Genomic DNA, 11,038 nt, shown 5'->3' on the forward strand with positions numbered 1-11,038 from the left:
TTAATGCCCATCTGAACTGGTGCCACTGCCTGGTGAGGAATAGACCAGCACGAGGCGGCCCCAGCGGTCAGGGTCCACGGGCAGCTCATCCAGCAGCACCGGTTCCACCAGCAGCTCCAGCCGGCAGGACTGCCCGGGCGTCGGCCGCGGCACCGGCAGCCCCACGGCACGGAACAGGCAGCCCTGTGCCAGCCCCAGCAGCTGCGGTGCCGTCTGGCCTCGGCGGCACCGGGCACCCTGGCTGAGGACACGGAAGCATCCAGCACGGCCAGGTGGGAAGGACCAGCGCAGGGTGAGGCTGAGTGAGAGCTCCTCGGGCTCAGGGCCCTCCTGCCACCAAAGCTGCGAGGCTGTCACACTCTGCACCTGTGGTGGGGAAGCCGCCAAGCTGGCCGTGTCCAGCACCTGTGAGGGAACCACAGGGCTGTCAGGGAGCAGCAGGCACCCTCCCACCTTCCCAGAACAAGGGTGGCATCAGGCAGGTGGCTCCAGCTGACAGCGGCAGGCACTCACCCGGACCTCCCCGAGGAGGCAGGTGAAGGATGTCTCCCGCGGGCTGGGCTGCTGGCGGGACACAATCACAGAGAGGTCTCGCAGGCTGCAGTCCTGCAGCTCCAGCTCATAGCACCTGAGAGGAAAGGGGCAGAGCGGGAATTGTACCAGGGAGCCACGGGGTCTCATGCCTGCCTGTGGGGACAGGATGCAGGCAGGGCACTCACCGGCTGGTCCAGCCATGGGAGCCACGGTGGCAGGAAGCAAGCAGCTTGGCAAGTCCAGGCGGTGGAGCCGGGAGGAACCGGGGGTGATACCGACCATTGGGCTCTGCAAGAGGGAGCCAGGTCAGGGGGCGGGGGACTGAGCTGGTCCCGCGCCACACAGCGGGTGCTCACTGCAGAGAGCATGGCGAGACGGGGTCCTCACCAGGCAGGGAGGTGGGGTTGCCCTCAAGGCAGGTCCCTGAGTCCCAGGTGGTGACTTCCAGTGCCACCACAAAGTCATCAGACTGCGGCCCCTCCAGCTTGTAGAGCAGGGTCAAGAAGAGCTTGGGGGGTGCCGGCATCTGCAAAGAGAAGAGGCTGATGACCCCAAATCCACCCAGAGAGAGAGAGAGAGACAGAGACAGAGAGAGAAACAAAGATACATTGGGTTAGGTGTGCTGGGCAGTGTGGGCAGAGCCGCAGCTCACTTGCCATGAGGCCCTGGGGCCACACAGCTTGGGCCATGCTGGCTGTGCTGTGCCAACATGGTGCCAGCCTGGTGCTGAGGAGGGGGCAAAGGGCTTTGCCCCAACTCACCGGACGGCCACGCGCTCCTCGCCGGGGGGAATGGTCCCCTGCAGCCTCAGGGAGCTGCCCCCACACCAGGCGTCCTGCAGGCAGCAGCTGGTGCTCAGCCTGCCCTGGTGTTCTGGGTACAGGGGCTGGATCTCCTGCATGCTCAGGTCATACCAGGGCCCAGACTCTTCGTCCTGCAGCACAGGGAGAGCTGGGCTGGGGGAGCCAAGAGCAGGGACCCCCTGCCCATCCCAACCCAGTCCAGCCAGACCAGAGCTGTCACCCTGCACCCACCTTTCCATCCAGGAACCTGCTGGTGCCCATGCCCAGGCTGAAGGAGGTGGCGAGGGGCAGTGTGCAGATGCTGTGTGTGGGCAAGTACTCAGCCAGCAAGCTCCAGAACCTGGAGGCAAAGGTGGGTGTCAGGGCAGAGCCCCTTGCTATAGTTACTGCCCTGTATGGCCTAGAGCATCATGTCGGCTGTGGCAGAGTGGGACCAGCTGGCTCCTGGCCAGCAGCCCGTGTGCCAACCACAGTGCCCTGGCAGCCACGGTGTCCTGGCAGCCCTGTTCCTGCCACCCCACAGTCCTCCTGGCCCAGCCCCGTTCCTCCACAACCTCCTGCCGAGCTGCTCTCACCTATTCTCGTTCTGCAGGAAGTTTTCCTCCCCCAGGTGCTCATAGACCCAGCCGGGAGCGAAGATGGCTGCAGAGAGGCTGTGCTGGCGGATCAGGCGCAGGGACTGCAGAGATGAGTGGTGAGCAGCACAGGTCAGACCACGTAGTCACTGTCACCTGTCTTGTCCCTGCTCCCCCCAGATCCCACTGGCCCCGTGGTGAGGCAGAACACTGTGGGAATGTGCTGTGGCATCTCCCTCTCCAGGGATGGCAGCTTGGGGAACCCTCAGCTCCCTCTCTATGCATGTCCAGGAGCTCTGGGATCCCCCACTCCTCACCAGTTCATCCGCAGATAAGCAGCCCAACAGGGCATGGCACAGCCATTGGTGGGAGCTCAGAGCCCTGCACCAGGGGAGGTCCAAGGTCCCATTCTGGCCCAGCCCTGTCACACTCACCTTGTCAGTGTCGAAGCCACCACCGATTACGTCCCCACGGGCAAAGACATCGACACCAACATAAACGTCAGCGTGGCGTGGCCCGGCCAGCCTGAGTGTGTGCTCCAGCTGCTTCTCCTTCCAGTTGTAGTTGGTGAACAGCCCATCACAGGCATCAAAGAACACCCTAGGGATGAGGGTCAGGGTGGCAGGGTAGTTGCTGCGGCTGTCCTCACAGACACCCCCCCACACTGAGGGCTGCACAGGTCATGCCCTGACTACTCCTGCACAGGGTTTGGGGTGGGCTCATGCCCCCCACCCAGGTTCAATTTTGCTGACCTCACCTATTGTCCTCATTCAGCTCATTCTGCCACCTCAGCGTGCCATCCTGCAGGACGCTGTCGTACCAGATCACCAGCCCCCCTGGCACAGCGCTGTGCACCCGTGCTGTCAGGTCCCGCAGGAAGGGGGGCAGGTTCCCCACTGCTGCTGCCTGGCAGGAGAGAGCAGGGAGAGGTGGGTGAAAGGTGTGGGATGGGGTCTCCCTATGGGTGAAGTACAAAGGCAGGGAGGTGGGCAGGGGGAAGGCAGGGAGGTGAGCAGGGGGAAGGCAGGGAGGTGAGCAGGGGAGGCAGGGAGGTGAGCAGGGCCACCATGACTTACACTCAGCGTGTTCTCGATGTTGACCAGCCAGCCATCGAAGCGGTAGTGCTGGGCGATGCGGGCCAGCTGCTCGGCCACGGCACCGAACGCCTCCTCCCCCCCAGCCAGGAACGCCTCACACATCTTCTCCCCGTCCGTCCACTCCGTGATGAACGTGCCTGGGGTGACGGCAAGGGCAGCATCAGCCACACGCCCCAGTGAACCCACTGCACGCCTGGGGTTGCCCCAGGCTCAGCCCTGCCCTCACCCAGCACGGGGACACCGTTCCGGTGCGCCGCGTTGGTCCAGACCACGGGCGGGATGGTGACAGTGTGGTGACTGAAGTAGACAAAGATGTCGATGTAGCGCCAATGGTAGAAGACGTAGGGGTTGCGTGTGGCTGAGCCCTGGATGAACCTGCAGAGAGAAAAGAGGGTTGGGCAGTGTAGGAAGGACGCTGGCAGATGCTGCAGGGCTGGGTAGGAGCCTGACTCACACCTGAAAGCTGTGCACAGCTGTGGCACTGACCCAGCCCTGAACATCCCAGCCTGAGCAAGGCTGCTGAGCACTGGCACCAAAAGCCAAATGCCCCATCCCTGCCCACCTGTGGCTGAGCTGGAAGGAAACATCATCCAGAAACAGAAGTGGTTTGGGGGTTGAGACATCAAGCCCCGCTACTGCATCTCCCCTCCACCCAGCACGTACCTGTCCTCCAGGTACCCGCCACGCATGTCATGGCACACCAGCGTCCGGGGCCTCCTGCTGTGGAGTGGGGGCTGGCGCTTGGCCAGCGGCACGGCCGAGATGTTGAAGTCATCGTTGCTGTTGGGCTGCCAGGCCAGCAGCTCTTCCAGGCCGGACAAGAAGAAGCTGATGGGCTCTGTCGTCTTTGTGTCGAAGTACCTCGCTGGGGGCGGTGGGGAGACGGGACAGGGTCAGCAGAGAGCACTGCCTGAGCAGCTCGCCACCGGCACTGGCACCAGACTGTCCTCACCCCGGCAGGGCCCCAGCAGTGCAGCGGGCCCCTCTCACGGTGCCTCACCTGGCAGGGGCTGCGGGCGGTCATTGATGGTGTCGTGCAGGACGGTGGTTCCCCGGGTCTCCGCCGCCGGCTGGAAGCTGCCCCGGGATGGGGGTGAGTGCCGGGCCGGACCAGCACCGCGGTCAGCGCCCTCCGGGGCCCCGCGAGCCCGGGCACCGGTCCCCATCCCGGTCCCGATCCCTAACCCATTCCCCATCCCCATTCTGGTCCTGATCCTGAACCCCATTCCGCTCCTAGTCCCGGTCCCCACCCCGGCTCCGATTCCCATCCCGGCCCGATCCCCGCCCCGGTGCCCATCCTAGTCCTGGTCCCGATTCCCATCCTGGTCCCCGTCCCGGCCCCGGTCTGGGTCCCGGTCTTGATCACAGCACCGACCCCGGTCCCGATCGCGGCCCCGGCCCCCGCCATCCACCTCCGCCGCCGCCGCCCGGCCCGCTCCGCCTCCGCCGGCTCCTCTGCCCCGGAGTCGGTTCCCGTCCTCTTCCCACGCCGCCCGGGCCCCTCGGGCGCCTCCGCCATGGCGCTGCTGCCGCCGCCGCTCCCGCACTGACCGCGGCGCCGCCGCCACCGGGCCCGGCTTTCCCGGGGGCGCGGCCCCGGAGCTCCGCCCTCGCCAGCCCCCATCGCCCCCGGCACCGCCCGCGAGTCACGGGGCGGGACGTGTCCTGGGATGCACCGCGGGTCCTGGAATAGGGGCGTGAGTCCTGGGATGGGGACGTGTCTCCCGCGATGGGACATGTATGCTGGGATAGGACGTGTGTCCTGGGATGGGATACATGTCCTGGGATGGAACCACACGTCTCTGGGTGGACTTTATGTTCTGGGATGGGACATGTGACCTGGGATGGCACAAGTGTGCTGGGATGAGGGGCCATGTGTCCCAGGATAGGGATGTGTCTCCCAGGATGAGACATCTGTACTGGGACCGGGCTGTGTGTCCTGAGATAGAACATGTGTCCCAGGATAGGATCTGTGTGCTGGGATGCAAACTGTGTCCCATAGCAGACCCTGCTGTGCAGACTGGGATGGAGATGGTAGCTGGTCCTGAGGGGCTGGTGCTGCCAGGAGGCTTTGGCCCTGCCATGGGACTGGGCTGGGGCCCTGCTGCCCACACCACACAGGTACAGCAGTGGATGCCCTGACCAACCTCACCCAGACATCCTCCATCCCCCACCTCCCCACCTGTGGTGCCAGGGCTCTATTTGAGTTCAGCCTGAGCCCCCACTCCTCTCTCTGATGTGCTTGAGGTGCTGGTCTCCAGCTGCAGCCCTGATCAGCCCAGCCATGGACCTGCCCTTCCAGACCCTGACTCCCAGCTTCACCTCAGACCTGTCTCCTCTCTGTGGCCGTGCCGGATGACCTGGACTCTTGGCAACCCTCCCCAGCCTGCCCTGTTCCCAGGCTGACAGTTCCGTCACTGTGCTCAGCTCCCAGCCCTCAGGACACAGCCGATCCCGTGCAGACCCAGCACAGGATCCCCGTCTCTCTAGGGACAGTCTGCCCTTCCCTTTCCACTCCCAGCCCAACAGCACTGTACCAGCCCACGGCTCTCGGGAAACCCCAGCACTCCAGAAGCAGAAATCTGTCGTGAGCCCTTTGGAGCCTCCATACACACAAAGCAAGAGGACACTGAGGATGTGAGCAAGGCTGGAAACATGGGGTGTTTAATGTAGCAAGAGCTGTACAGGGAGGTCAGAATGCTGCCCCACACCACTGCAGCATCTACACAAACAAGAAGCCTGGCCATCAGATAATCTAACGGAAGAGGAAGTGGCTGAGGCCAAAGGTTCTGTCAGGGCTGCCGGTGGGGAGCCAGCCCCTCCCCAGCAGAGGCTGTGGCGAGCAGTGACAGGACCTGCAGAGGGAACTGACGCAATCCATTCCCACCAAGGGTACCCAGCCCCATGCTGTGACGCCCGCCCCACTGGCCCCCAGCTCTGCAGAAGGAAAGGGGCCCCTTAGTGGTTCATTGCTTTTCCTGATGGTGCTGAGCACCTTCTGCCCATTCGAGGCAGGGAGCACAGCATGGTGCATGGAGGAGGAACACGGTGCACGTGTCTGCGCTGGCTTGTACCAGGGCATCAGCAGTCATGCTGTTCCCCTGGTGCCAGCTCAGCCAGTGCCACAGTGGGCTCTGCCCAGCAAACCCGGCTATGGAACAGGTGGGAGGGGCGTGGAAGGAGCTCCCTGCCCACCCCAGGTGAGCAGCTGCTTCCCAGTCACAAATGTGGCAGAGGCTGGAAATGGCTCCAGCTCCTCCAGGTGCATCTGATCAGTCTCAAGAAGCTGGAGTGGGGGAATTCACACATTGAGGCAGGTGCTGAGGGTAGTAACAGAAGGGTGGGTGGCTAACAGCATAATGGGGGTGGCATGCCCAGGATGAGAGGGCACAGGAGCTCCTTGGCCACCCGGCCTGGTGCAGAAGGAGTTGGGAGGGGCTGGTGTTCAGGGGTCTCCACTGTACTTGATGAGGTGGCCACTGAAGGTGATGTAAGTGTCATACTCATCGCTGAAGACGGCGTTCTCACGCTCGCCCTTGTAGAGCCGCACCCAGACCTCGTCCTGCTCCCGCAGCTCCAGCATGACGCTCTGGCTCTGCATGATGCTGCGGTCACTCACCTGGGCGTAGAGGATCACTACCTCTGCCCCGTTGTGCATGATGTGCAGGTAGGTCTCCTTCTGGTTCCAGGTGTGCACATTGAGGCTGAAGTAGTAGATCCCAGGGACATAGCAGTAAAACTTGCCCGTGAACATGTTGAAGTGGCTGTAGAGGTTGACAAACTCCGTGTCGAAGATGAGGGTCTGGTAGTAGTCATTGCTGTGCAGGGGTTTCTTGCGGCCCACCGAGAAGGCGGCATAGTGGCTCTTGCAGCGCTCCCCCGGGGCGCCCATGCTGCCCTTCTGTCCCTTGGGCCCTGCGTGGCCCCTGCTGCCGGCCACCCCCGTCTTGCCAAACTTGCCCTGGATGCCACGCTCGCCACGGTCCCCCTTCTCCCCTGGGCAGAGCAGGAGGGAGAGCTGGACTGTCAGGCGGGGGCCAGCACTGAACCCACACCCTGAAAGCCTGTCTGCCTTACAGAGAAGGATGGAGGGAGCAGGCATGTCCCAGTCCTGCCCTGCCCCTACCCCCCTCCCCTGATGCTGCTGCCCAGAGGCCACCAGAGCAGTGGCTGCTCACACCCTGGCGTGGCTCTTGCCCTCTGCTCATGCAGGGCACTGGACCACAGGTACCACCCCAGGTTCTTGCTCCCAGTCTGTGCAAGAGCTGGCACTGGGAACCCAGTTGTGGGGCAACAGATTCTGGCACACAGAGTGGGGTCCTACTAGCCCTCACCTTTCAGGATGGTCATGTTGATCTGAGGCAGAGGCTGGTACTGGTCGGGCGGGGGGCAGCAGCGGACACAGCGGGGCCGTGGGGGCAGCCCCTCCTGGGCACCATCAGCCTTCTGCTCCCGTGTGGCCCTGGCAAGGCAGAAAGCAAAGCCCAACAGGGAGCTACGGAGGGGGCGGGGGCCCTCTGCGGCACCAAGGCTGCCTTGGCCCCCATTTTGCAGTGCCCTGGCCCTGGGGTCCCCTCACCTGGCAGCTTGGTGCCGGGCTGGGGCCTCTTCAGCATCTGTCCACCACTGCTGGTCGGGACTGGGTCCAGTCTGGCTCCCCACAGGGCAGGACAGCAGCAGGCAGAGCAGCAGGACACTGTGCACCCACAGCCCCTCCATGCCTTGGCAGTGCCCTGTGAGGTGCCAGGGATAGCTGAGGGGGACAGGAGTGTGGAGATGCCCAGTCCAACCATGCCCTGCACTGTCCTAGGACAGGACCTGTGCACTGCACAGTCCTAGGCTTCTGGCTGGACTGTGGGACACACTGTCACCCCAGTGAGCACCTGGGGAGACCCACACTGGGGCAGTGTGGAGGCTCTGGGCTCACCAACATGTGGGCCAGGACCATGCAGTCTCCCAAGTCCTGGCACACGCAGCAGAGGGGATTACCTGGAGAGCTGAGGGTGGAGCAGAGCAGCAGGCTCTAGATGACCAGCCAAATCCTGGGCCGAGTGCTGCTGCTCCTGCTCAGCCTGGCTTCAGCTGCCTCCCATGAATGCCCAAGAGCAGCAATTTAGGGTGTCAGCACCTGAAAAATTACAGGCAGCTCCAGATGCCACAAGGCAAATGTCAGGGTGCAGCCCTGTCTGGGGAGCATATCTGCATCCCCACTCCTGCAAGGATGCAGCACAGGCTGCACAGGCTCTGCAGGGGGCTCCTGTGCCCCAGGGGCTGCTAGCCAAAGGGTTTGCAAGGGCACAAGAACCACTTCTCCAGAGACATGGATGTGGGCTGGCAGTCCCAGCTCAGAGCTGGCTACCACAGGGAGAAACCTTCCTGGGAGACCACATCCTATGTGGGGCCAAAACAAATATTTGCAGTGGTGGTGGCACCGTGGCCCAGCCCGAGCCCTCCATGGCCCTTCCCTGCCTTATCGCAGCCATATCTGATGGAGACGTGGGGCCAGGCACGCAGCACCTTGTCCTTTGGCCCCGAGGCGCCAGGCCCCGAGCCTTGGCCAAACAGGCGTGTGGCACTGCCCAGTGCTCGGCATCCCGCGGCAGCAGGGTCTGAGGCGGTGCTGGGTTGGGATGGGGTTGGCTGCTCCCCAGTCTCCTGTCTTAGCCAGGCACCTCCCTGGGTTGGGACTGGGTGCGGCCTTTGCCGTTCTCCCCTCCCAAGCGGCCTCCCCTGGCACCACCCAGCCATGCTCCACAGCTCTGACGGGATCCCAGAGCACCGGCCCAAGGGGCAAAGGGCCTGCGCAGCCCTGCCCTGCCCTGGGGGTGGGCGAGGCTAGGAAGGATTTTGGGGCAGAATCCTGTTATTTTGCTGAATACCCGTTCTCGGAGCACTGGGGCCCTCAGTCGGTATTGGGTGGCTGTTACTCTTGTTCCCAAGCTGGGGGTCGGGGGACTGTGTGTGCTCCCGCAGCGGGTGCGGAGGGCGTTCGAGGCCAGGGCGGATGACTGGATCATGAGTCACTGGAACCGGGAAGGGGCGAAGGGATAGGGAAAAGCTCCAAAGGGCTTTTCCCACTGCTTGCACCCTCTGCTAAGTGCCTCACCCCTTCGTGTGGTTTCTGGGCCCCTCTGTCCCACCATCTCTTACCCCATTATCTCGGCCCATGTCTTGGTGCTGCCGGATGTGGGGAGAGGCAGGGCTGTGGGCACTCAGCTCTGAGGCAGGGGAGAGGCAGATTCATGGATAGAAGCATGGAGAAGGCCAAGTAGGGGCTCATGAGCAGGTATCACCCAGCTTGGCCCTGGCTCTGCTCATCCTGCCTGGCCTTGAGCTGCTGAGCATGGCATGGAGCATGCCAGGAATTTGGAAAGCCTGTGGATTTCCCTCAGCTCTGAGACCATGAAACCAGACATTCCCCCAGGACCCAGAGCAGGCTCAGCCCTGGGGAAAACACAGTGTCCCAGGGAGGTGCTCCATGAGGAGAAACCCTTCACCAGGAAGCACCAGACAGTGCTTCCCAGGCTGTTGGGAATGGAGGCAAACATGTGGCACACACAGGGTACGTGGGGCTCTCTGGGCCCCCAGCACGTCCCCCCTGTACCCCACAGGTGTGCCAGGTGGGAGGTGCTCACGTGCGTGTGGGCACACACAGCCCTGCCGAGGGACGCGGTTTTTCCTGTCAGGGTTGGATGCTCTCCAGGAACGGTTGGAGATTTAAACTCAGTGGCTGCGGAAGCCTTGGGACTGCAAGTCAAAACATCCCAAAATACATTCCAGGCAGAGATAAAGACCAGGATGAAACAGAACAAACTCTGAGGGAGGAACAAGGGGCTCAGGGTGGCATGTAGGCGGCAGGACCTGCACCCCCTGCTTGTCCCTCCACTCAGGGTGGTGGACACAGACTTCCCTGCTCCACAGCAGCTGGAGCTGGGATGCCTCTGGGGTCGTGCTGGTGGGACAGGACCCCCACATTCTGCTGCAGCAGCTGGAATAGTTGCAGAGCCCTTTTTTCCCCCCTGAAGCAGTGCAGACCCGGCAGGCAGCAGTGTGGGGGCTGCGCGGGGTGGTTGCAGCCTTCCAGCTCCTGCAGCACCAGTAAGATGTTGTGCAGGGACCCCAACAGCCAAAGTGTCCCCTACAGAAATGCTGGGGAGGGGCCAGCCTCACTGGGCGGGGGTGGGGCACAAGGACCGGTGCCCCTCGCTGGACCTGCCCCAGGGCATACGCGATCCTGGCGAGGCGGAGCCGCCTTCGGGTGTCTCCGCAGGGATGCCGCAGCAGCCACAGTGAGCATAACACAGTGCAGCTCTAGGCCTGGTGCCCAGGCCTGCAGGGCTCCCCAAAACCTGCCCCCCACGTACCTCTGGGGCAGGGCTGCTCCCTCCCGGCGCTGCCTTTGCTGCCCTAGAGCATCCCCCGGGCCGGGGCAGAGCCTGCCCGCGGCCGATCGGTGCCTCCCGCTCCGGAGCCTTCTCCTCTCTCGGCCCGGGCGGAAATGCACTTTTTGGAAGCGCAGGAGGCAGCCAGGCGCGGGACGAGGCTTGCAGCCCTCCCCCGCCAGATGTGCGCCCGCGGCCGCCTTAACCATGTGTGCTCCCGGGACCGGCCGAATTAACCGTGTGTGCTCCCGGGACAGGCCGAATAAACCGTCTGTGCTCCCAGGACAGGCCGAATTAACCGTGTGTGCTCCCGGGACAGGCCGAATAAACCGTCTGTGCTCCCAGGACAGGCCGAATAAACCGTGTGTGCTCCCGGTGCCGCCGCACCGCGCCCGCGCCACGGACGGGGCGGGCCCCGGCGGGTGCCGGTGGCCCCGAGGCAGGACCCTGCCCCATGCCGGGAGCGTCGCCGGCCATTCTCAGCCCCGAGGGCACCGGGGCCAGCACAGCCCCACCGGGAACCAGCTTTTGGCGGTCGGACACGCGCACGGGTCCCACACCGCAGGGCTGGGTCTGTCCCGCTCCCCACACCCCAGTGGCAGAGGGACACCAGGGACAGCCGGCACAGCGACAGAATCTGCTGCAGG

The 11,038-nt window shown here is 63.8% G+C and overlaps 2 protein-coding genes across 4 annotated transcripts; both read right to left on the reverse strand.

Moving 5' to 3' along the window:
* On the reverse strand, window positions 1–4,633 carry ENGASE (endo-beta-N-acetylglucosaminidase). Its single transcript, XM_017837636.1, has 14 exons — window positions 4,422–4,633; window positions 4,010–4,086; window positions 3,673–3,874; window positions 3,236–3,384; window positions 2,989–3,146; window positions 2,670–2,818; window positions 2,347–2,512; window positions 1,913–2,016; window positions 1,569–1,677; window positions 1,296–1,468; window positions 922–1,076; window positions 720–822; window positions 514–628; window positions 1–405 (listed from the first exon to the last, which is right to left on the reverse strand). The coding sequence occupies exons 1-14, from the start codon at window positions 4,631–4,633 to the stop codon at window positions 1–3; spliced, it is 2,277 nt and encodes a 758-aa protein (XP_017693125.1).
* Window positions 4,634–5,645: 1,012 nt separating this feature from the next.
* Window positions 5,646–10,761, reverse strand: C1QTNF1 (C1q and tumor necrosis factor related protein 1). 3 transcript variants are annotated; one of them, XM_017837632.1, is made up of 5 exons: window positions 10,374–10,761; window positions 7,999–8,137; window positions 7,589–7,742; window positions 7,344–7,471; window positions 5,646–7,005 (listed from the first exon to the last, which is right to left on the reverse strand). In XM_017837632.1, exons 3-5 carry the CDS (start codon window positions 7,726–7,728, stop codon window positions 6,455–6,457), a joined length of 819 nt encoding a protein of 272 aa, XP_017693121.1. In that variant the 5' UTR covers window positions 7,729–7,742; window positions 7,999–8,137; window positions 10,374–10,761; the 3' UTR covers window positions 5,646–6,454. The 3 variants fall into 3 exon arrangements, with proteins under 3 accessions (XP_017693121.1, XP_017693122.1, XP_017693120.1); XM_017837633.1 differs by having other exon boundaries at window positions 7,589–7,762; XM_017837631.1 differs by having other exon boundaries at window positions 7,589–8,137.
* Between the last annotated feature and the right edge of the window lie 277 nt (window positions 10,762–11,038).

The sequence above is a fragment of the Lepidothrix coronata genome, unplaced genomic scaffold (genome assembly GCF_001604755.1).
Source record: "Lepidothrix coronata isolate B3197 unplaced genomic scaffold, Lepidothrix_coronata-1.0 Scaffold308, whole genome shotgun sequence".
Lineage (NCBI taxonomy): Eukaryota > Metazoa > Chordata > Aves > Passeriformes > Pipridae > Lepidothrix > Lepidothrix coronata.

Coding starts and splice junctions, on each gene's coding strand:
- C1QTNF1 (XM_017837632.1), bottom strand. CDS start 7,728: ATGGAGGGGCTGTGGGTGCACAGTGTCCTGCTGCTCTGCCTGCTGCTG. Junction 7,472..7,588: donor GCCCGGCACCAAGCTGCCAG/GTGAGGGGACCC, acceptor CTGCCTTGCCAG/GGCCACACGGGAGCAGAAGG. Junction 7,006..7,343: donor CAACATGACCATCCTGAAAG/GTGAGGGCTAGT, acceptor TGCTCTGCCCAG/GGGAGAAGGGGGACCGTGGC.
- ENGASE (XM_017837636.1), bottom strand. CDS start 4,633: ATGGGGGCTGGCGAGGGCGGAGCTCCGGGGCCGCGCCCCCGGGAAAGC. Junction 2,017..2,346: donor GTGGCTTCGACACTGACAAG/GTGAGTGTGACA, acceptor TCATCTCTGCAG/TCCCTGCGCCTGATCCGCCA. Junction 823..921: donor CAACCCCACCTCCCTGCCTG/GTGAGGACCCCG, acceptor TCCCTCTTGCAG/AGCCCAATGGTCGGTATCAC.